The 25,164-nt window shown below is 44.7% G+C and overlaps 1 protein-coding gene across 1 annotated transcript in view; it reads right to left on the minus strand.

The window, feature by feature from the left end:
- Positions 1-17,380, minus strand: part of LOC140200890 (uncharacterized) — a 28,741-nt gene extending 11,361 nt beyond the window's left edge. The window contains exons 1-6 of the mRNA XM_072264532.1: positions 17,347-17,380; positions 17,008-17,268; positions 9,336-9,680; positions 8,236-8,502; positions 7,074-7,412; positions 3,230-3,499 (exon numbers count right to left, since the gene is read on the minus strand). Of these exons, the coding sequence (XP_072120633.1) occupies positions 3,230-3,499; positions 7,074-7,412; positions 8,236-8,341 (715 nt within the window). The 5' untranslated portion in view covers positions 8,342-8,502; positions 9,336-9,680; positions 17,008-17,268; positions 17,347-17,380. The remainder of the gene's footprint in view (positions 1-3,229; positions 3,500-7,073; positions 7,413-8,235; positions 8,503-9,335; positions 9,681-17,007; positions 17,269-17,346) is intronic.
- Between the last annotated feature and the right edge of the window lie 7,784 nt (positions 17,381-25,164).

The following is a 25,164-nucleotide window of genomic DNA, read 5'->3' on the forward strand; positions in this document are numbered from 1 at the left end:
TTTTTAAAAATCTCTACAGATTATCCCCCAGGATCAATAAAGTATATCTATCTATCTATCTAATTTTCCCCTGCTAAAGCTTTCCCTCGCCCTATTCTTACCAGACCAATTTCTTTCTTAAATATCTTCTCGCATTCTTCATCCTCTTCCAAGGACTCACATGATCCCAGTTCCCTGCGCCTGAACCATGCTTCCTTCTATTTCAGAAAAGAGTCTCAGTGGCTCTTACTGTTCACTGCAGCTGCCAACCTTTCCCATCCGTCTAAACGAGTCATCTCACTTTTAAAATCCTCCCCCTTGCAGAGTGTCCCTTTACTGACAAAGTGCTGAGTGATGATGTGTATTCATGTAGCAGTTTGAGAGTTTAATGAATGAGGACTGAGCCACCCTTGTCACTGCACTCCACGTCTGGACTGCACATGGATTCTTGGGTCAAGCTTTAGAGACAGGGACCATTAGTCACTGGACATCTTTCAGAAGTTATGGATGATTTACTTAGAGATACAGAACAGACCAGGCCCTTCCAATCCAATGAGATGTGTGTTCATCCATCGTCGACGTCGATGAGGACCTCAACACCATTTGATAGTGCTGAGACTAGCGCGTGATTTGGATTTAAGTGAGGGAGAGTTGCACAGCGTCAGTCTCACCCTTTCTTCCCAATTCCCATCTGGATCCAGTGGCAAGACAGAGTTGAGACGGCTGGAGATGGGACTAGGTGCAGTGGATGACCAGGATGTCTTCTGTACCTTGTTTTGCTCTACACGTTCCACAACGCTTGCAGAGACCACCTTCTTGACTGTTGGACCTTCCATTGGCCTCATCCGCTCAATCCGCCAGCGCCTGTCTTTCCATGCTGGGATTGACAACTGCCTATCTCACCGAGAGTTTGAAACCCGTCAGCTACACACCCCTGGTTTAGCCGGCTTGTTGAAGCCGTTGCCAGGGTGTGGCCGCTGTCGCGTGCATGTTCCCCCACCAGAGGTGTTACCCCTCCCTGACACCTCATACACCCCAGCTGTACCACCCAGCAAGCCCATCTATCCAGTCCTAGCCTAATCACTGGACAATCTACAATGACAAATTAACTGACTAACTGTCACGACCCAATTTACATCAGTGGTGCGCAAGTGGAACAGGTCAAAGGCTTTAAGTTCCTCAGGGTCAATATCACAAATGACCTGACTTCATCCAACTAAGCAGAGTCCACTGCCAAGAAGGCCCACCAGCGCCTTTACTTCCTGAGAAAACTAAAGAAATTTGGCCTGTCCCCTAAAATGTTCACTAATTTTTATAGATGCACCGTAGAAAGCATTTTTCTAGGGTGCATCACAACCTGGTATGGAAGTTGTCCTGTCCAAGACCAGAAGAAGCTGCAGAAGATCGTGAACATGGTGCAGCACATCACACAAACCAATCTCCGTCCTTGGACTCACTTTACACCACACGCTGTCAGAGCAGTGCTGCCAGGATAATCAAAGACACGTCCCACCCAGCTAACACACTCTTCGTCCCTCTTCCCTCCGGAAGAAGGCTCAGGAGCTTGAAGACTCATACGGCCAGATATGGGAACAGCTTCTTTCCAACTGTGGTAAGACTGCTGAACGGATCCTGACCTGGACCTGGGCCATACCCTCCAAATATCCAGACCTGCATCTCAGTTTTTTTGTACCACCTTACTTTCCATTTTTCTAATTTTTCTATTTGTGACTTATGATTTATAATTTAAATTTTTAATACTTACTATTGATTTGTAATCCAGGGAGCGGGAAGCGCAGAATCAAATATCGCTGTGATGATTGTACGTTCTAGTATCAATTGTTTGGTGACAATAAAGTATAAAGTACAATAAAGTATAAAGTACACCCTTGCAATGTGAGAGGAAACCAGAGCACTAGAAGGAAGCCCATGTGTTGATTAAGATGTAGAAACTCCTTAAAGTCGGAACCGGAATTGAACTCTGAAGATTGATGCCCCAAGCTGTAAATTATCACACTAACTGCGCCCTGCTGTGATGCTACTGAACCTAGAGTGGATTGGGGATAGCGGCCAGTTAATACAATGAGGAACGGATTGTCCATCTAGTACAAGGCTTGTCAGTTGAATATACACTATTGTCTGCAGAGAGAGCTGTTCTTCAACACAGTGAATAAAGAATTATATTTTGATTGCCTGGCACTTGCCTGTAGACCTTGCTGGCTGCTGAGGGAGTTCACAGCTGTGTATAATCCACTGCAGGCTGATACTTACCCGGCTCTCAAGGATCTGTATCAGACCATTAGCACCCTGGAGACTGCACACCCAGAGGCTGCCTTCATCATCGCCAGTGACTTTAATAGTGCGACACTGTCTAAAGTCTCTCCAAAGTTTTGCCAACACATCCAGGTGGGCACATGGGGAGACAGCATATTCAACCAGTGCTAATTCCCCTTCCGCATGATTACAAAGTACCCTTCGCCCCTCCCTTTCATTTGGAAAATCAGATCCCTCCTCCATTTTTTCTGCTGCCTAAGTACAGGCAGAAGCTGAAACGAGGGGCAGCCATTGTTAAAACCGTCCACTGTTGGTCCGACCAATCGGACTCCATGCTACAGGACAACTTTTTAATGACATTGACTGGAATGACCTCCATCAGGAGGAATTCGTCGGCATCCTACGTTGGTGCTGGAAGCATGGCAACACTTTTGGGCTACCACCCAACACATCCTCATACTGTGTTGGTCATTGACAAAAATGACACATTTCATTCCATATTTGGATGTACATGTAACTAAGAAAGCTAATCTTTGAGGAGGATTTTGCTGAGTCTGCCTTGGTGCTATCTTTTGAAAGGATGGTCCTGTTTAACTCATGACAAAGATCCTCCATTACCTACTTCACTGTATAGCACTGTCCACTAACAATAAAGGTTCACAGTGATACCCTGGAAACACAGATCACCTGTCATATTTCAGGTCACCTCTCAGAAAGGACGGACATTGATGATTCATAGTCATAGTCATAGTCATACTTTATTGATCCTGGGGGAAGTTGGTTAAGTTCATGATTTCTTTCTATGTACTAAGGCAGCTTTTGCTCAATAGTCAACCAACCAACAGTGATCCCATCTGAGACTTGGTCTACTTACCATAGAAGTAAAGTTACAGGCATGTGATGGGCCCTGAGATATAGCAGAAATGTCTAAGATTTGGAAAAAGAGATATCAAAAACTTGAACATAAGTCACTTACTCTTCACCTGAAGATAATATGGAATAAAAATCTTGGGCCTGCTTTGATGAAACAAAACACACGTCCATTTTCTTTGGATTTTATCGTCTGTTGGAATAATCAGCTGCAAAGAGTCACCTTCATTCTTCCGTTCCATGAATATTTTCACATCCACAGTTTCACCATCGCTGTTGATCCAAACCAGTCTCATTGATTCACTGACCTCAGACACAGAGCAGTTCAGGGTGACATTGTCTCCCTCAGTCACTGCATCGGGTGGTTCAGCTGTGACTGTGGAAACAGCAAATCACTGGGTTTTAAACAATGGCCAAAGTTTCAAATCAACTGTATTGCTTTTTTCTGTTGACTGTAAATTAACCCAAATCATCACTGGTACTAAAAGTGTGCAACATTTCACTGCACAATTTGAACTTGTCTTTTACATTGGTTTTGAACACATTGTATAATGATCAGCCCCTGAACATAATGACCCAGTGCAGAACACTCCCACTCTACAAGAGATGAATGAATCGTAATTGCAAAATTCCTGAATCACACGGCTGCATCACTATCTGGTCTGGGGGAGGGGTTGGGGTGGAGCCCTGCACAGGATCACAATAAGCTGCAGAAAGATGCAAACTCAGTCAGCCCTATCACGGGCACGAGGACATCTTCAAGGAGAAATGCCTCAGAAAGGCAACATGTATCATTAGGCAACTCCATCTCCCAGGACATCATTGCTATGATCAGGGACAGTGTACAGGAGCCTGAAGGCACATATCGATCTATTAGGAATAGCTTCTTTCCTCTGCCATCAGATTTCTGAATGGACATTGAACCCATAAACACTACCTCACCACTTTTTTTTTCTCTTTTTACACTATTCATTTAATTTAACCTTCAATCTTTCTTTTTTTTCAAATCTTTTTATTGTATATATATAGGAAAAATAACATGAGTACATCGAAGTAACAACACTTACAATGCCTCAAAAAAAAAATCTTAAAGATTGAAAACAAAATTTTGTGATAACAAAAAAAAACCTACTGAGCGGAAAAGTGAGAAAAAAAAATAGAACCCATTAGGTGTACAACCCCGGAGCCACGCGTCATACAAAAAGCTTCTAAAAATAAACATCAATCCGCCAGCAAGAAAAGAAAATATACTAAAAGAATTTACAATTAGATCGTGGAAAAATTATGTTAATTAACTCAAATGATAATAACAAGCAAATGAGCCCCATCTTTTCTCAAAATCAAATAAAGGTTCAAAGGTTCGACTTCTAATTTTCTCCAAACTAAGACATAGCATCACTTGAGAGAACCATTGTGACAAAGTAGGAGCTGGTGTATCCTTCCACTTCAACAAAATGGTCCTCCTAGCTATCAATGTAACAAATGCAATAACATGTTGGTCAGACTCAGAAATACCAGAATATTTTGAGGAACTATTCCAAAAAGCACAGTTAATTTATTAGGTTGTAAATTAATTTTAAGTGCTTTAGAAATTGTTGAGAAAACCGACTTCCAGAACTGTTCCAATATAGTACAAGACCAAAACATATGTGTCAGTGTAGCTATCTCAGTTTTACATCTATCACAATGACTATGAACATTAGGAAAGATTTTAGAAAGTCTCTCCTTTGTCAAATGATAACGATGTACAATTTTAAATTGAATCAATGAATGGCTAGCACAAATTGAAGAAGAGTTAACCAACTTCAATATCCGCATCCAATCCTCCGACATAAAAGTCAAATTAAGTTCATTTTCCCAATCCTGTTTAATCTTAGACAAAGGACTCTTATCCCATTGTAATAATAAATTATAAATTCTTCCAATAGAACCCTTAATCAAAGGATTCATACTCATAATAGTATCTAACAGGTCAGCCTCCAATATGTAAGGGAAATTACTTAAATATTTTTGTGAAAAAATGTCTAACTTGAAGGTATTACAGAAAGTATGAATATGAAAGAGAATATTTATCAGTTGATTGTTCAAAGGACATCAATCTATCTTCTTTAAATAAATCCAAAAAAGAATTAATACCTTTATTTTTCCAAAGTAGAAAAATTGGATCACTCAAAGAAGGCTTAAAAAAGTAATTTCGGTAAATTAAACTACAAAGTTTAAATTTTTTAAGATTAATAGAATTGCGGAACTGGAGCCAAATTTGTAAAGTATACTTAATCACAGGATATATGTTTAAATTAACAACTTTACCTAATTGCATAGGTAAAAGAGCCCCCAATAACGAAGTTAAATAAAACTGTTTTACAACTTTTAGTTCCAGATCTACCCAAATTGGCCGATCAGTCTTATCAACCCAGTATAACCAAAAAGACATATATCGCAGATTAACAGCCCAGTAATACATAAAGGGTCGTTATTCCTTTTCAAATGTTTGGAGACTACTTAATACTATATATTCATCCTCTTCTAAAATTCCACAATGTGTTGTATCTTTGGATGCTGAAAAAGCGTTCGACCGAGTTGAATGGAAATACTTATTCAATGTTTTAGAGAAATTTGGCTTTGGTGTTAATTTTAATAATTGGATTAAAATGATATATAAAGCCCCTATTGCTACTGTTGTTACTAACAATTGTAGGTCTCCTTTTTTTCAGCTTTTACGGAGGACAAGGCAAGGCTGTCCATTAAGTCCTTTGTCATTTAATTTAATATTAGAACCCTTTGCTATTGCTCTTCGTGAGGCAAAAAATATCCATGGGATATTTGTGAATGAGTCCATGCATAAGGTCTCTCTTTATGCTGATGATTTATTGGTTTATATATCTAACCCTGACGAATCCATTCCTGCCCTGTTAAAATTATTTAACGAATTCGGAGGTTTTTCAGGATATAAAATTAATTTTAGTAAAAGTGAATTATTTCCTTTAAATGATTCTGTTTCTATATATGATAATACTCCTTTTAAAGTCTCAGACTCTTTTAGATACTTAGGTACTGTAATTACTAAAAAATATAAGGATCTTTATAAAGCTAATTTTGTTCCCTTAGTAGATTCTGTGAAGTATTTATTTAGTAGATGGAGTCCACTTACATTTTCACTTGTTGGTCGTATTCATATAGTTAAAATGATGATTCTACCGAAATTTTTATATTTATTTCAGAATATTCCTGTTTTTTTGACTAGGAAGTTTTTTGATCAGATTGATTCTATTATTTTATCTTTTATTTGGAATAATAAAAGACCAAGAATCAGTAAATGTCATTTACAAAAATTGAAAAAGGATGGAGGTCTTGCTTTGCCTAATTTTAGAATGTATTATTTAACCTTCTATCTTCATATGTACATGTCTATAGAAACTGTAAATTGCAGTTTTTTATTATCACATGTTGCGAAGAACTCATACCAATTAACAACAAATTTCACAACATATGTCGGCGATATTAAACCTGATTCTGATTCTTATTCACCTTAAAGTCCTGAATGAGGCTTCAAACATCAATCTAACATCTGAGGAGAGGAAGTATTCTGGGCATGACTTTAGAGAATTTGAATTTTTTTTAATGTAATGAAGAAATACTGATTTTTTGCGACTGTCTCATTTGCAGCTGTGGGAAACAAATTTCACCACATTAGTTCTCAAGAATAAAGTAAAAAAGTTTAAAAGCAAATTAAGTGAGAAGAATTTTTCAATGTATTGCTAGATTCTGTTGATTTAACGCAGTAATAAAGTTTAGTAAGATGCAGATAAACTTCAGCAGAAGTTTTGGAGTAAAAAACAACTTCTCAAACAAGGGAAGTAACTGGAGAAACTTGTGCTGAAATTGCAGTGTGTATGCAAACTGCACATTCTCTCCCAGTGACATATCACTGAAAACATTCTGTTTCCTACCTCTAACTGTGATTAATTCAATGGTCACGTATTGATGTGATCCCAGAGAACATGTGTAAACTCTGGCATCTTCAAACTGCACAGGAACAATCCTCAAGTTGAAGTTACTGACATTCAGAATTTCCTGTGTAGTTCTCAGTCGGTTTTCAAAGTAGCTCCTGCCACTGATAATGATAGGCTGAGATTTGTAGGTAGTTGCTACTTCCATCACCTGATTCTGGAAATGTGGCTTCCAAGTCCATTTGGTCTTACTTAACTCAGCAGAAGCTTCACAAATCAGCTTGAGTTCACTGTGATCTATGTCTGACCGATAAACTGTGTACACCTTATCGTGTAAATCTGCAAGAGAGGGACAGAGATCAAAGAATTAGGTTATCACAGATGCAGAGATATGGATGTTTCAGGTTTCCACTGGGATAAATACCAGCTCCTAGGATGGCTGAGACAGTGAAGTTGAAAGGGAGCTGGAATGTAGATGATACCAACTGAGATGCCCATCTTCCCAAAACACAGAGTCAGCAAAGAGACACTGTTGAGCTGGTAAAGTCCACAGATGGACCTTATTCACTTGGATTCCTGAAGGTGAATGTATTCAGTAATGCTCTTCTACACATCCCTATTGTAACACATGGTTATCTGAGTTACTGTCAGCTTGAGCCAGTCTCCTCTGACCTCCCTCATTGACAAGGCACTTTCACCCAGACAACGGCTGCTCATTGGGTGTTTTTCTTTGCACCATTCTCTGTAAACTCTAGAGACTGCTGTGTGTGAAAATCTCAGGAGATCAGCAGTTTCTGAGCATGTCAAACCACCCTATTTGCACCAACAATCACTCCACGGTCAAAGTCACTTAGATTACATTTCTTCCCCCTTCTGATCTTTGGTCCGAACAACAGCTGAACCTCTTGACCATGTCTGCATGCTTTTGTGCATTGAGTTGTTGCCACAGGATTGACTGATCAGATATTTGCAATAACAAGCAGTGGTACAGGTGCTGAATAAAGTGGCCACTGGGTGTATAGGTACACTGTGTCCTGGGGTAAAAGCAATGACCACACCCTGCAGTGAAATCCCACAGTGGAGTGTGCTCACTGTACAATATGTGGAACAGTTTATAATCAGCAATTATTTAATACCTGCTCCTGGGCAGTTTTGGACTCACCCTCATCCACTTCAACATTGGTGTCTCCAGTGAGAACAATGGAGCCTTTTTCCTGCACTTCCCGTGTGTACAGGCTGGGATCTCCTATTCCAACATGTCGGACCATCAGCTAGACGGTGTTATTCAGGTGGATCTGATCAATGTTGTTGCTCCTCTGGGATGAGCCTCTTGGTTTCCAGTGGAGACTGATGGTATCTGGGAGTCTGGAGATGGTACAGCTGAGGGTGACGTCACTGCCCACTACAGGTCTCCGTGGGTCGGCCTCAACTGTGGAAACAGACACATGATGCATGGTTCAGTTCCCCACAGGCTCTCTGAACTGCTCCAGGCAGAATTGTCATTTTCCTACAAACAGATAGTTAGTCAAATGCTGGCCAACTGTGCTCAGTTTATCTGAGGGAATTTTGTTCCAGTAACTTAACATCAATTTAGTGTATTAGAGTTTGATGATCTACATTTTAACATACGAAAAAAAATCTCTTAGAGCCATTTATAAATTCTTCATATTTTCATCAATTCATTAATATCCAATTATTCCACTGAGGACGGCTTAAAACAGATCACCCGATGGCTAAGCTGGGGATTACTGACAGCAACATCAGATTTTCACATGTTGCTGTGGCTGTGTGAAAATCTCAATGTTTCCATCAACTTCAATGAGCAATTTTGCTGAACATGAGCCTCTCTGTTGCCATTCCAATTTCAAATTCCATGACTTTGTCACAGATAAGCTGAGGTTTAGATATTCAGAAGACCAGAGCCATTTTCCTCAGCTCTCACACAGGTTCAATCTCATCAAACCCAACTCTGTAGCAATTTTTATAAAAATTGACCAAATAAACGACTCAAATATTGTTACCCACAAGGCTGATGACAATGAATAGTTCATTTTATGCTGGATTCTGGGGCTAGAGGATCAAAGTTTAAAGTAAATTTATTATCAAAGAATGTATATGTCACCAAATCCATTTTGAGATTTGTTTTGTTGCTAACATTTCCAGAAAATATGTGGACACAATCCCAACATTATGTTCAGAACTTGAAAAAATAGTCACAGGAAATCATGTTTTTGAACCCATTGTACTCATTAACCAACTTACCTTTGATCCTAAATACTTCCCACAGTCTCACGATTTTCCCACTGGAATGTGTCTGATTCCAGGTGAACAGTCCCGCAAGTTCAAAGATGGGTTCCCTGATTCTCAGATTAAGGGTACCCCACTCCACATGTAACCTCTGGAAAATGTCTGGTATTTTACTGAACTCATCACTCCATTGTACGGCCCACCGCTGATCTTCTCTGTGAAAAGTGGCCAATCGCTTTGTGGTTTGTTGCCCTGTGTGTGGCCTCCATTCCGAATCAATGGAGTCACTTCCATGATTGTCTGGTCCCTTCAATACAAAGTTCCCTTCCTGATGGAAAAAGTAAATAGAATTCGCACTGCCTGCAAATGGAAAGGTAAAAATAATCAGACAACAACTTCTCAATGTGATCTGAGTCATGAGGAGCATTTTGGAGAATTCATTTCGAGTAAGTTGTGAGTTCTGATTCTGTTCATAATTTCTGATTAAAATTGTTTGAGATTTCTGAAACATTCTTTCAGTCCCTGTCATAATGTGTGCTAGCAAGACTGGAACCCAAATGCAGAGGAAAGACAGTTTCTTATGCAGAGATGGCATTGAGAGCTTATTCGTAATAATTCCAAAAGTATATCGGTGGCTCAGCTGAGTGACACTGAAGTAACATTCTCAGAACTAGACATAGTGATTAGCGCTAATCAGACATCGAATTCAATAACACATGTCACGTGGAATCCCTGAGCCTATCAAAATAAACTTTACATGTTGAAACAGAAAGCACTAGGAGACCACATAACAAAGAGTCAGTCGCAGGAGAGAAATATGAGGAACTCCAAATGATTAACGTTCTCGTTAAACAGTAAACCAATTCAGGCGCTCTACAAACCTTGGAGTTCTCTGCTCTTCAGTGCCCCCTCACAGAGCCGATGATCTCATTACAGCTCCTGAAGTTCATATGAATCTTTCTGATGCACCAGGAGCTTTTAACAAGAAGGATACTTCATAACAAGTAATGAAATAAGGTAATTAAAATGAGATGACTAAAACAACTGATCATTACAACAGTGAAAGATGGGTTTCACATGGATTTTGTTGAGGTGTTTACAATGCCCCATATGATAGACTGGTTCAGAAGGGATTCAAAATGTTTTAGAAGGTTGGAAAAATAATTGTCAGGGTGATTGGAGGGCAGAGGATGGTAGCAGCTAAGCATTTAGATTAGATTATGAGAACACTCAGTCCTTGTTTATTGTCATTTAGAAATGCATACATGCATTACGAAATGATACAATGTTCCTCCAGAGTGATATCACAGAAAAACAGGACAAACCAAATACTAACACTGACAGAAGCACATAATTATAACATATAGTTACAGCAGTGAAAAGCAATACCATAATTTGATGAAGAGCAGACCATGGGCACGGTAAAAAAAAAAGTCTCAAGTCCCGATCAACTTCCGAGTCCCCAATACCAGGTGCCAAAATGGAGAAACACCCTGACATAAACTTCCAGGCACCAACAACTGCCGATGCATTGGAAGCACCCGACAACAGCAAACACTGAGTCCGTCCATCCGAAGACTTCGAGTCTCCAACCAGCCCCTCCGATACCGCCTCCCGAGCGCCATCCTCTGCCAAGCACCTTCGACCTTGCCCCGGCCACCGAAACAAGCAAAGCCGAGGATTCGAGGCCTTCTGCTCCGGAGATTCCAGACCACACAGTAACAGTGGAAGCAAAGCAGGCATTTCAGAAGTTTTTCCAGATGTTCATCCGTACTCTCACGCCTGTCTCCATCAAATCAGAATTGTGCACGGTACCCTACTTGACAGATTACAGATATCATTCACCGGAGGGGCCGCGCGTGCTGCCGTTGCGCTGCCATCTTCTCCTCCTCCTTCATCTCTGATGTTTATTATCTGGAGGTCAGTACCAAGTGGTGTACCACAGCCAATCATGACTTTCATGCGGTTTGTATAGATCAAATCAACACCCTCCCTCATCCACCATTCTTGATTATTTCTTCAAAGCCCAATCAGATATGTGAGGCATAATCTCCCTCACACAAAAATTGCTCTCGCAATTTCTTCTACAACTTCCCTCAGTGCCTTTGGATACACAAGATCAAGACCGGGAAACTTAGCTACCTTCAAATGTTTAAAAATACTCGGCATCTCCTCCACTGTAATGTGGACTATCCACGTGACTTGCCCAATAACTTCCCTAAGTTTCCTTGTCCTCATGCCTTATTCCATGTGAAAAATTGTGGAGATTTTTTTCATTATGGAACTCACACATTTCCTGCGGCTCCACACATAGGCTCAGTGGCCACTTTGTTTGGAATTTCCTGTACCTAATAAAGTGGCCTCTCAGTGTGTGTTCATGGTGTACTGCTGTTGTAGGCCATCTACTTCAAGGTTCAGCATGTTGTGCATTCAAGATGCTCTTCTGCACACGACTGTTGTAATGAGTGGTTATTTGAATTACTCTCAACTTCCTGCAGCTTGAACCAGTCTGGTCATTCTCCTCCAATCTCGCTCATGAACAAGCATTTTCACCCACAGAACTGCCACTCACTGGATGTTTTTCTCACACATTTCTCAGTAAACTCTGGAGACTGTTGCACGTGATGATCTCAGGAGATCAGCAGTTTCTGAGATACTCATATCAACCCACCTGACACCAACAATCATTTCATGATCAAAGTACTTAGTTTGTATTTCTTCCCCATTCTGATGTTTGGTCAGAACAACAACTGAATCTCTTGACCACGTCTGCATGCCTTGTTCCTTGAGTTGCTGCCACATGACTGGCTGATCATATATTTGCATTAATAAGCAGGTGTACAGGTGTAATTACCACAGTAACCACTGAGTGTATACATTCACTTTGGTTTTTCAGGGGCTCTTTTCTCTCCCTAGTTACTTTCTTTCCTTAACATATTTTTAAAAATCTCTACAGATTATCCTTAATTTTCCCTGCTAAAGCTTTCCCTCGCCCTATTTTGCCAGCCGAATTTCCTTCTTAAATATATTCTCGCATTCTTCATCCTCTTCCAAGGACTCACATGATCCCAGTTCCCTGCGCCTGAACCATGCTTCCTTCTATTTCAGAAAAGAGTCTCAATGACTCTTACTGTTCACTGCAGCTGCCAACCTTTCCCATCCGTCTAAACGAGTCATCTCACTTTTAAAATCCTCCCCCTTGCAGAGTGTCCCTTTACTCACAAAGTGCTGAGTGATGATGTGTATTCATGTAGCAATTTGAGAGCTTAATGAATGAGGACTGAGCCACCCTTGTCACTGCACTCCACGTCTGGACTGCACAAGGATTCTTGGGTCAAGCTTTAGAGACAGGGACCATTAGTCACTGGACATCTTTCAGAAGTTATGGATGATTTACTTAGAGATACAGAACAGACCAGGCCTTGCTATTCCGATGAGCTGTGAGTTCGTCCATCGTCGACGTCGATGAGGACTTCAAACACCATTTGATGGTGTCAAGACTAGCGCGTGATTTGGATTTAAGTGAGGGAGAGTTGCACAGTGTAAGCCTCACACTCTCTTCCCAATTCTCATCTGGATCCAGTGGCAAGATAGAGTCGAGATGGCTGGAGATGGGACTAGGCGCAGTGGATGACCAGGACATCTTCTGTGTCTTATCCTGCTCTACAAGTTCCACAATGTTTGCAGAGACCGCCTTCTTGACCGTTGGACCTTCCATTGGTCTCGTCCACTCAATCCGCTGGAGTCTGTCTTTGTATGCTGGGATAGACAACTCCTTATCTCACCGAGGGTTTGAGACCCATCGGCTGCGCTCACCTGGTTTAGCCGGCTTGTCGAAGCCGTTGCCCGGGGTGTGGTCACTGTCGCATGCATGTTCCCCTTTTGGATTTTCAGATGAAGTTTGACAAGGTGCCACACATGAGGCTACTTAACAAGATAAGAACCCATGGAATTACGTGAAAGTTACATACGTGGATAGAGCATTGGCTGATTGGCAGGAAACAGAGAGTGGGAATAAAGGGATCCTATTCTGGTTGGTTGCCAGTTACCAGTGGTGTTCCACAGGGGTCCGTGTTGGGGCCGCTTCTTTTTACATTGTACATCAACGATTTGTATTATGGAATAGATGGCTTTGTGACTAAGTTTGCTGATGATACAAAGATAGGTGGAAGGGCTGGTAGTGCTGAGGAAACGGAGAGTCTGCAGAGAGACTTGGATAGATTGGAAGAATGAGCAAAGAAGTGGCAAATGAAATAGAATGTTGGCAAGTGTATGTTTATGCACTTTGGGAGAAGAAATAAACGGGCAGACCATTATTTAAATGGGAAGAGAATTCAAAGTTCTGAGATGCAACGGGACTTGGGAGTCCTCGTACAGGATACCCTGAAGGTTAATGTCCAGGTTGAGTCGGTGGTGAAGAAGGTGAATGCAATGTTTGCATTCATTTCTAGAGGAATAGAGTAGAGGAGCAGGGATGTGATGCTGAGGGTCTATAAGGCGCTGGTGAGACCTCACTTGGAGTATTGTGGGCAGTTTTGGTCTCCTTATTTAAGAAAGGATGTGCTGACGTTGGGGAGGGTACAGAGAAGATTCACTAGAATGATTCTGGGAATGAGAGGGTTAACATATGAGGAACGTTTGTCCACTCTTGGACTGTATTCCTTGAAGTGTAGGAGAATGAGGGGAAATTTCATAGAAACATTTTGAATGTTGAAAGGCATGAACAGACTGGATGTGGCAAAGTTATTTCCCATAATGGGGGAGTCTAGTACGAGAGGGCATGACTTAAGGATTGAAGGGCGCCCATTCAGAACAGAGATGCAAAGAAATTTTTTTAGCCGGAGGGTGGTGAATCTATGGAATTTGTTGCCACGGGTGGCTCCGGAGGCCAAGTCATTGGGTGTATTTAAGAAGGAGATTGATAGTTATCTGAGTAGCCAGTGCATCAAAGGTTATGGTGAGAAGACAGGGGAGTGGGACTAAATGGGAGAATGGATCAGCTCATGATAAAATGGCAGAGCAGACTCGATGGGCCAAATGGCCGACTTCTCCTCCTTTGCCTGATGGTCTTATGGTCTAAGATGTGTGGTGATTGTGTTCAGGATCAGCCTGTATGGACATGAGAGAAGGTGTGTGGTGATTGTGTCAATGGGCCTGGCCCAGGTCCGTTGGAAAGTCTCCATTTTACTGTCATTACCCAATGTTGTCCTGATTCCGTGAGCCTCCCAAGAGAATCAGTGTTACAGGGAAAAGGGAAGTTTCAAGACTGATTCTGAGGACACAGAATTATCCCATGGTTCGTATTACAATCCTGTTGGATTGGGCTGTGAAAATGTTATTTTTCTTGTAGTTTAACTTTGTTATGCCGGTTTGTATTTTTATCTGATCACTGACATACATGTGAATGTTCAGTGTTTAAAGTTGCCTCTGTATTTTTCTGTAAAATTCTTAGTTTCAGAGGCAGATATTTTGCTAATTGAATCTGGCTATTTATTTAGTTAAATTACCGGTTAAATTTCAATTTCAATGGAATCAATGTTTTAGAACATAGAATAGTACAGCACAGTACAGGCCCTTTGGCCCACAATGTTGTGCCGACCCTCAAACCCTGCCTCCCATATAACCCCCCACCTTAAATTCCTCCATATATCTGTCTAGTAGTCTCTTAAACTTCACTAATGTATCTGCCTTCACCACTAACTCAGGCAGTGCATTCCACGCACCAACCACTCTCTGAGTAAAAAACCTTCTCTAATGTCCCCCTTGAACTTCCCACCCCTTACCTTAAAGCCATGTCCTCTTGTATTGAGCAGTGGTGCCCTGGGGAAGAGGCGCTGGCTATACACTCTATCTAGTCATAATCATACTTTATTGATCCCGGGGGAAATTGGTTTTCGTTACAGTTGCACCATAAATAATAAATAGCAATAGAACCATAAATAGTCAAATAGTAGTATGTAAATTATGCCAGTAAATTATGAAATAAGTTCAGAACCAGCCTATTGGCTCAGGGCGTCTGAGCCTCCAAGGGAGGAGTTGTAAAGTTTGATGGCGACAGGCAGGAACGACTTCCTATGACGCTCTGTGCTACATCTCGGTGGAATGAGTCTCTGGCTGAATGTACTCCTGTGCCCACCCAGTACATTATGTAGTGGATGGGAAACATTGACCAAGATGGCATGCAACTTAGACAGCATCCTCTTTTCAGACACCACCGTGAGAGAGTCCAGTTCCATCCCCACAACATCACTGGCCTTACGAATGAGTTTGTTGATTCTGTTGGTGTCTGCTACCCTCAGCCTGCTGCCCCAGCACACAACAGCAAACATGATAGCACTGGCCACCACAGACTCGTAGAACATCCTCAGCATTGTCCAGCAGATGTTAAAGGACCTCAGTCTCCTCAGGAAATAGAGACGGCTCTGACCCTTCTTGTAGACAGCCTCAGTGTTCTCTGACCAGTCCAGTTTATTGTCAATCTGTATCCCCAGGTATTTGTAATCCTCCACCATGTCCACACTGACCCCTTGGATTCAAACTGGGGTCACCGGTACCCTAGCTCTCCTCAGGTCTACCACCAGCTCCTTAGTCTTTCTCACATTAATCTGCAGGTAATTCTGCTCAAACCATGTGACGAAGTTTCCTACCATAGCCCTGTACTCGGCCTCATCTCCCTTGCTCCCATCCTCCCAAGATTATATTCCTCTTATTATCTTGTACACCTCTATCATGTCTCCTCTCATCCTCCTTCTCTCCAAAGAGTAAAACCCTAGCTTCCTTAATCTCTGATCATAATGCATACTCTCTAAACCAGGCAGCATTCTGGTAAATCTCCTCTATACCCTTTCCAGTGTTTCCACATCCTTCCTATAGTGAGGCAACCAGAACTGGACACAGTACTCCAAGTGTGGCCTAACCAGAGTTTTATAGAGCTGCATCATTACATCGCGACTCTTAAACTCTATCCCTCGACTTATGAAAGCTAACACCCTATAAGCTTTCTTAACTACCCTATCTACCTGTGAGGCAACTTTCAGGGATCTGTGGACATGTACCCCCAGATCCCTCTGCTCCTCCACACTACGAAGTATCCTGCCATTTACTTTGTACTCTGCCTTGGAGTTTGTCCTTCCAAAGTGTACCACCTCACATTTCTCCGGGTTGAACTCCATCTGCCACTTCTCAGCTCACTCCTGCATCCTATCAATGTCTCTCTGCAATCTTTGACAATCCTTTACACTATCTACAACAGCACCAACCTTTGTGTCGTCTACAAACTTGCCAACCCACCCCTCTACCCCCACATCCAGGTCGTTAATAAAAATCACAAAAAGTAAAGGTCCCAGAACGGATCCTTGTGGGATACCAAATTATGGTATAAGACCAGATCCCTTTGTTTGCTCTCTTTTTTCCTCAGCTGTCTTTCACTGCCCTTCGTCTCTCACCACACTTCTCCCCTCGTTTCCGTTGTCCTGGTAACATTTAATAGAACGATCAAAAGCAAGTTCTATGCCTTTGTTAACTTCCGAAGAATATTTTCGATCACAAAAGCAACAGGATCGACAGCCCCATTAGAGAACCACCCACACAGGATATAAAGAGGGGTAACTGCTGGCAAATAGAGCGATTAATGACACAAAATGTGATCATGTTTCTCTATATGAAGAACAAACCCGCAGAAACTCACCACTGCGCTCTTGATAATACAGGGCGACAATCCGGAGCCTGTCTTGATCAAACACACCACACGTCCATTTCCCTCTGCTTCTCTCAGCTTTATGTAAGATCAGACTCAGTGATTTCTCTTCCCCAGTCAGTGTTTTGTCTCCAACAGTTTCACCGTCTCCGTTGATCCAAACCAGTCTGGTTGATGCGGTGACGTCAGACACAGAGCAGCTCAGGGTAACGGTGTCTCCCTCAGTCACTGGATCAGACGGTTCAGCTGTGACTGTGGAAACAGGCAGGTTATTTACATTTTAAACAATGACTTAATTGGTAAAAGCAACTGTAACATTCTGTCTCCTACCTTTCACTGTGATTAACTCAACGGTCAAAAATGTATTTGATTCCAGAGAACATGTGTAAATTCCAGCATCTCCAAACAAAACCGGGGCAATCCTCACGTTGAAAATCATGCCATTGAATTGTTTCACCGAGGTCACCAGTCGATTCCCAAAGTCGGTGCTACTGACACCACTGGGCTGATCGATTGTTGCAGATGCTATTTGTTTCTGATGGCCCTGTGGGTGACTCGATGACCAGGCCCACACACCACAATTATAAGCAGAATGAGAATAACAAACCAGGTGGAGTTCACTGTAATCTGTGCTGGGACGATAAAAGGTGTAATTCTTCTGATATAAATCTGTATCAGAAAAACAGTGGAGATCACAATTGAATTTTATAACAGTGTATTTCAGAGACAATGAGGAATAATTATCAACCACATTTATTTCAGAATTACTTGTGTTTTGTTCAATTGTTCAAGGTTGAAATGGTAACATCTTGTGAATTTCACATAAACGCAAATTAAATATGAAAAAAATACTACAGTAATTACAATTTGGTTTCAAATTATTTTTAAATGTCACATTTGACAACTCTTACCATCAGTGTCGAGGAGGTGGGACAGGTTAAGGCTGTGGACGGAACAGATCGATGAGCACTGATCCCGAAAGGAGGGATATCCCTGCAGGAGGGATGGTTTTAATGGGGTGGGTTTTGCCATGAAGATTGAGCTGTTCTGGCATCCCAGCGACTTCCGCATGAGTGTGCCCGGACCCTGTCACTCACTCTCACACAGGACCAGTGTGTTACAACAATCAACGCATACACTCCAATCTTGTAAACACCCTGGATCATGTCTCAAAGGGGGACAAACTGATCATCAAGGGAGATTTCAATATCACGTACAGAAAAGATTTACAAGGAGGAGAAGAGTAAAGTCTAATTCCAACAGAGCCCATCTATTGGCAGCTGCAACTTGGATAAAGTTTTCCAAAGTTCTTGTTCCCTTCAAGCAAGTGGAATCCTCGTGTACAAATTCTAATTATTCTGACAGGAAACCACCCAGAGTTTCACAAGTTTTGTCTATATCCCTCCACCGATGCTGCCTGACCCTCTGAGTTCTTCTTTTCTTTTTGCTCTGTATTCCAGCATCTGCACTCCCCTGTGTCAGATATGATGTTGTTGTCCCAGGAATATCTAATTCATATGAAACCACTCCATGTGCCTGACCCTCTTTACAATCACTCTGACAGCAAGCTGGGTGAGTTCAAATCAACACTTTCCTGGTGTGCATTTGATTGTTTTTGTATTTAATATTTCTCAGAGGTCTCATCTGACTAATTTCCACAAGTACTTTCACTTTTTCCAAAAGTCTGTCAAAGCATTTTCCTCTTCCTTCCCAATACCTCCCTCCCTGTGTAACATGCACAAAATGCAGGAGAAACTCAGCAGGTCAGGCAACATCAATGGAGAGGAATAAACAGTCAGCGTTTCAGGTGAAGACGGTTCATCGGGAGTGGAAAAGAAGAGGAAGATGACAGAATAAGAAGTCGTGGGAGAAGAAGGAATACAAGCTAGAAAGTGACAGGTGAAGCCAGGTGAGTGGGGAGGGGAGACAGGCAGGAGAAGAAGGAATCATATAAGAGAGAAGAGTGAACCATGGGAGAGAGGTTAGGAGGTGAGGAACCAAGAGGAGGTGATAGGCAAGTGAGAAGAAGAAAAGAGGTAAGAGGGATGCCAGAGTGGAGAATGGCAACAGGGGGAAAGGGGACAAAGAAAAATTAGCAGGTCAGAAAAATCAATGTCTATATGAATAGGTTGATGATACTCAGATGGAATATGAGGAGTTACTCCATCACCCTGAGAGTAGCTTCATCATGGCAGTAGAGGAGACTATCAACCAGCAGACTAATTAACCATGGTCAATGAGAGTGGAGCCTGTAATTAAAATGCTGGCCGCCAGGAAATCCAAGGCAAAGCGGTCACCCAGTCTGTGTCAGGTCTCACCAAGGTAAAGTAGGCAGCATTGAGGGAAGACAACCAAAACAGGTTTGCAGGTGAAGTGTTGGCTCACCAGGGAGGATTGTTTGGGGCCATGAATAGAGGGTAGGAGGGAGGGAATGGCAGGTATAGCAATTTTTCCATTTACTGGGTTAGTGCCAGGAGGGAGATTAGTGCAGAGGATGAATGGCGGGGGATGAGACCACACACATAAACCCTGTCACTTCTCTCTGTTCACCAGCTGCCTTCCTCCTCTCTCTTTGCATTCTCGACCAAACTTCCCTTTATTCCTGTTCATCCCTGAATGCCATCCTCTTCCAGCGATGCTCTGCTCTCCCTCTTCCCTTGGTTCTGTTCCCAGCTGAATGCTGCTCTGAAGCCTCAGCCTACAGTCGTCACTTCACACAGCATCAGGACTTGGTGGGAAGGGTCACGGAGGGAGAAAGGACAGTTTTCTGTTCAGTGTTGACGTGTGAACGCAGATCCCAGTGCTGAGTTTGAGCAGGCAATGCCGGTGGTTGTCATGGCAACACCACTTTCTGTGCAACACCTTGACATGATGCTGTATCAGGATCTCAGCCTAAGGTACTGAAGGACGGATGGAAATTTCAACTATCAAAATATTTTAATGATCAAATGTGACAGAAGAAACCCCTTCTTATGTGCTGTGACTGACACAAAGACAAACAGTCAGCTGCTCCACAGAGATTTTCCAGAAGATTCTCTCTAACTATTGCTGTAATTTACACAGGACAGTTAAGCAAGAACTACAATTTTTCAAGGGGTTCATTCCCAACATTACATAAACCACCTGTGATACAAGTACAATTTTAGTATCCAACATTTGAGAACATTACTTACACGTGTATACAGTAAAATTTGTTTTGCTTGTGAAAACAACATTTCCATTTTCCCGTACTTCACACTGATACAACTTCCCATCCTCCACTGTAACGTGTCGGACCATCAGATAGACGGTGTTATTCAGGCGGATCTGATCAGTGTTTCTCCTGTTCTGCTGGGCTGAGCCCACTGGTTTCCAGTGGAGACTAACGGTATCTGGGAGTCTGGAGATGGTACAGCTGAGGGTGACGTCACTGCCCAACAGAGGCCGCTGTGAACTCGTCTCAACTGTGAGAAACAGACCAATGAGATTCAGTGTGAGTGGTGACATGTACAGTCCAATGATCAGGCTCAAACTGAACTCAGGATTTGACCGTCAAGGAAAACTGCAGATGCTGGAAATCTGAAATATAAACTATTCTGATGGTGAATGTTTGACTGGTATCTTTAACTGTTCTCCTGTCCACAATTACTGCCTGATCAGCTGAGTTTTCCAGCATTTTCTGTTTTGACCTCAGGATGTTTCCATCTTCAGCAGTTCTGCATTAATGTGTGCATCCAAGTCGCGGAACTGCACAGCAGGGCCATTGAAACTCAGCCCAGCTCAGCCTGGGTTAGTGAGGCAGAGTAGAACCAGGGAACTTTTCCCTGAACCCACTGGAGTGTCAGAGTTCAGCTCAGGGACATACGGTTTGAGGGGGTTTCTAACTTTCGACACCCCAGTAGGCAGGAGATTGAATCTCACCAGCGGAAGGTGCACTGGAAATGTAGCGTCTGTTTTACCACGATTACCGTATTACATGGAAAAGATACCAGCCTGACTCTGTCCTCAATGTGCCAGCACACTTCAGTAAGTCAACCTGACACATGCCTGGGAGACTGTGGACAAAGTTGACATCTAAGGTCATTCCAGTCAAACAATTATTTAAATTGATGAGCTGCCAGAATGTACTGAGCAGGTCTCCAATCATTGAACCTCCATGAGGAAGGACTCATCAGGAGAGACTGGTTCTCTAAATGCTTGCCCTGACTTTCAGTCCCTCCTGGAACATGGCAAGAAATAATGAATTCCAGGAGTGTATAAGTTACGGGACATTCTGATGTGGTGAATTCAATCTGGTGCAATTTCACTCCAGGATCAATGGTCTGGGGCCAGTCCTTTGGTCAGGATGGCACTTCAGAACCCAACTCTACTGTTCCTTAGTCTGTCTGACAGCGACACCTAATGAGCCAGAGGAACTCAGCAGGTCAGGCAGCATTTCTGGAAAGAAATGGACCCAGACAGTGCATTTCTCTGCATGGATGCTGCCTGACCTGCCAAATCCCTCCAGCTCTTTGTATATTGATCCAGGTTTCAGCATCTGCAGTCTTTTGTGTCTTCATGAGACAGTGACACTCTCCTCATTTAGATGTCAACACAGCACCGACACAGCAGGTATCAATGTTTATCCCATCCCTGGTGCTCAGACTGGATCAGTCTGGGTTGTGCTGAGGGAGTTGGCAGCTCACACTCACTGCTCTGATTCCCCAGGGTCCTACACTCACCTGGGTTAGATCTATGAGGACAAAGATTGGCTGGGAGCATCCTGGAGCCAATCTGCTATGCCATATATGGTGCACGGTCTAATTGAATAGTCTTGTGTCAAACAGATGGGACAGACTAACCCCGCCTGCACAATTGTGGAGAATTATCCACAGGAGGCAGAGTCACACTCCCAGGTTTGTCCCCTGCTGAAGCTGCTAAACTGTTGCAATTTTCCTGAAAGGCATCAACTATATTAAAATTAAATAAACAGATATTTTCATGTATTAAATATTTAATATATTATTTGAAAATGCATCTAAAATGAAGAAATTCATCCAAACACAAACGCACAGAATCAAGTAATTTCCTTCCATTCTCCCTTTCCTCCTCACCGCTGCAAATTCCCCAGTGAAATGAGTGACCTCGTGGATCCTACACCAGATGCAACCAGGCACCAGGACCGTCAGCAGTTTTCCCGCTGTCAGTGCCGGGGAATATTATCATACGATGGAGGCTGGGAACGGACCCAAGTGCAAGACACAGACACTGAAGTACTAGGGGCAGGACTAGGATACAGGCAAGGACATGAACACTAAAACCAGGAACCTGGAACAGGACTGGACAAGAGAGCTAGGAGCCCGAGCTTGGACTCCGAGCCAAAGACTGGACAAGGACCCAGTACCTGGGTCTTGCCTCTGGCTCGGACCCCAGAACCAGGCAAGGACAATGCTTGGCAGGCAGGCAGGACGAGGCTGGAGTCTTCAGGCTTGAGGCTAGAGGCAAGACTTGGCAGGAGGCTGGAGTCTTCAGGATTGAGGCTAGAGGAGAGGCTTGGCAGGAGGCAGGAGGCTGGAGTCTTCAGGCTTGAGGCTTGAGGCTGGAGGCTAGAGGCGAGGCTTGGCAGGAGGCGGGATGGACTCCGAGCCAGAGACTGAACAAGACCACAGTACCTGGGTCTTGCCACTGGCTCAGACCCCAGAACTAGGCAAGGATGAGGCTTGGCAGGCAGGCAGGACGAGGCTGGATTCTTCAGGCTTGAGGCTAGAGGCGAGGCTTGGCAGGAGACAGGAGGCTGGAGTCTTCAGGCTTGAGGCTAGAGGCGAGGCTTTGCAGAAGGCTGGAGGCAGGAGGCAGGAGGCAGGAGGCCAGAGGCAGGAGGCCAGAGGCAGGAGGCAGGAGACCTGAGGCCGGAGGCAGGAGGCCAGAGGCCGGAGGCGGGAGGCCAGAGGCCGGAGGCCGGAGACTTGAGGCGAGGCGAGGCTGGAGGCTGGAGACTTGAGGCGAGGCTTGGCAGGCTCCTCCTGGGCAGGGCGCGGTACTCCTGGGCAGGGCACAGATCACCATCCGACAGAGGCAAGGGACAGGAAGGGACAGAACCAACCCCAGGTTAGGGCAAGATGGTCTGGCTTAACTGGGCGGATGCAAGGGACAGGAAGGGAGCTTGGTGCAGGGTGGCTCCAGGACAAGACTGCAGGCAAGACGAGGCGAGAGTTACTGGCAAGACAAGGCAAGGCTTCTGACAATGCAAGGCAAGACGAGACGAGAACTTCAGGCGAGGCGAGAGTTACCGGCAAGACAAGGCAGGGCATCAGGCGAGGAAACAGAAGGCAGAGCAAGGGGTACAAGGAGTAAGGGCAAGAACAATCCAGCAGCCACGCCCTGGTCTCTGGATGTATTTATGCAGCCAGCCCCAGCAGGCATCAGCTGACTCAATTAGAGCTCAACAAGATCAGAAACAGGGTAAATAGGAAAACCTGGAGCAAGGGTCGATGGACCCGACCATGAACCGGAATACGGACTTCACGGACCAGACCATGACAGTACCCGCCCCCTCAATAGAAGCCTCCTGGTGACCAAACAGAGTATCCAGAATACGGATGACCCGGGCAGGTGGGAGGGTAATAAACAGCAAGGAAACCCGGGTGGCAAGAGGAAAATGACAGTGTCTTGGTCGCTGGGTCCATGGTTGGCTGGATCGTTCTGTCATACGATGGATGCTGGGAACAGACCCAAGTGCAAGACACAGGCACTAAAGGACTAGGGACAGGACTAGAATACAGGCAGATGGCATGGACATGGACACAAAAACCAGGAACTTGGAACAGGACTGGGCAAGAGAACTAGGTGCCCGGGCTTGAACTCCAAGCCAGAGACTGGACAAAGACCCAGTACCTGGGTCTTGCCTCTGGCTTGAACCCCAGAACGAGACAAGGACGAGGTTTGGCAGGAGGCGGGGATTGAGGCTTAGCAGGAGGCAAGAGGTGGGGTTCTAGGCTTGGCAGGAGGCAGGAGGCGGGGCTCAAGCCTTGGCAGGAGTCAGGAGATGGGGCTCGAAGCCAGGCAGGAGGCTGGATTCTTCAGGCAGGAGGCTGGAGTCTTCAGCCCCGAGGCCAGGCAGGAGGTCGGAGTCTTCAGCCCGGAGGCCAGGCAGGAGGCCGGAGTCTTCAGCCTCGAGGCCAGGCAGGAGGCCGGAGTCTTCAGCCTCGAGGCCGGGCAGGAGGCCGGAGTCTTCAGCCTCGAGGCCGGGCAGGAGGCCGGAGTCTTCAGCCTCGAGGCCAGACAGGAGGCCGGAGTCTTCAGCCTCGAGGCCAGGCAGGAGGCCGGAGTCTTCAGCCTCGAGGCCAGGCAGGAGGCCGGAGTCTTCAGCCTCGAAGCCAGGTAGGAGGCCGGAGTCTTCAGCCTCGAGGCCAGGCAGGAGGCCGGAGTCTTCAGCCTCGAGGCCAGGCAGGAGGCCGGAGTCTTTAGGCTCGAGGTCAGACAGGAGGCCGGAGTCTTCAGCCTCGAGGCCAAGCAGGAGGAAGGAGGCTGGAGGCGGGGCTCAAGGCTTGGCAGGAGGCAGAAGGCTGGAGGCGGGGCTCAAGGCTTGGCAGGAGGCAGGAGGCAGGGCTCGAGGCTTGGCAGGAGGCAGGAGGCTGGAGGCGGGGCTCAAGGCTTGGCAGGAGGCAGGAGGCAGGGCTCGAGGCTTGGCAGGAGGCAGGAGGCGGGACTCGAGGCTTGGCAGGAGGCAGGAGGTGGGGCTTGAGGCTTGGCAGGAGGCAGGAGGCGGGGCGCGAGTCTTGGCAGGAGGCAGGAGGCTGGAGGCGGGGCTTGAGGCCAAGCAGGAGGCCGGAGTCTTCAGGCAGGAGGCCAGGCAGGGGGTCGGAGTCTTCAGCCCCGAGGCCAGGCAGGGGGCCGGAGTCTTCAGCCTCGAGGCCAAGCAGGAGGCCAGAGTCTTCAGCCTCGAGGCCAGGCAGGAGGCCGGAGTCTTCAGCCTCGAGGCCAGGAAGGAGGCCGGAGTTTTCAGCCTCGAGGCCACGCAGGAGACCGGAGTCTACAGCCTCGAGGCCAGGCAGGAGGCTGAAGTCTTCAGCCTCGAGGCCAGGCAGGAGGCCGGAGGCATGAGGCGAGGCTCGAGGCCTGGCAGGAGGCTGGAGGCTGGAAGCGGGGCTCGAGGCTTGGCAGGAGGCAGGAGGCTGGAGGCGGGGCTCA

Source organism: Mobula birostris, chromosome 7 (assembly GCF_030028105.1).
Source record: "Mobula birostris isolate sMobBir1 chromosome 7, sMobBir1.hap1, whole genome shotgun sequence".
NCBI classification, from domain to species: Eukaryota; Metazoa; Chordata; class Chondrichthyes; order Myliobatiformes; family Myliobatidae; genus Mobula; species Mobula birostris.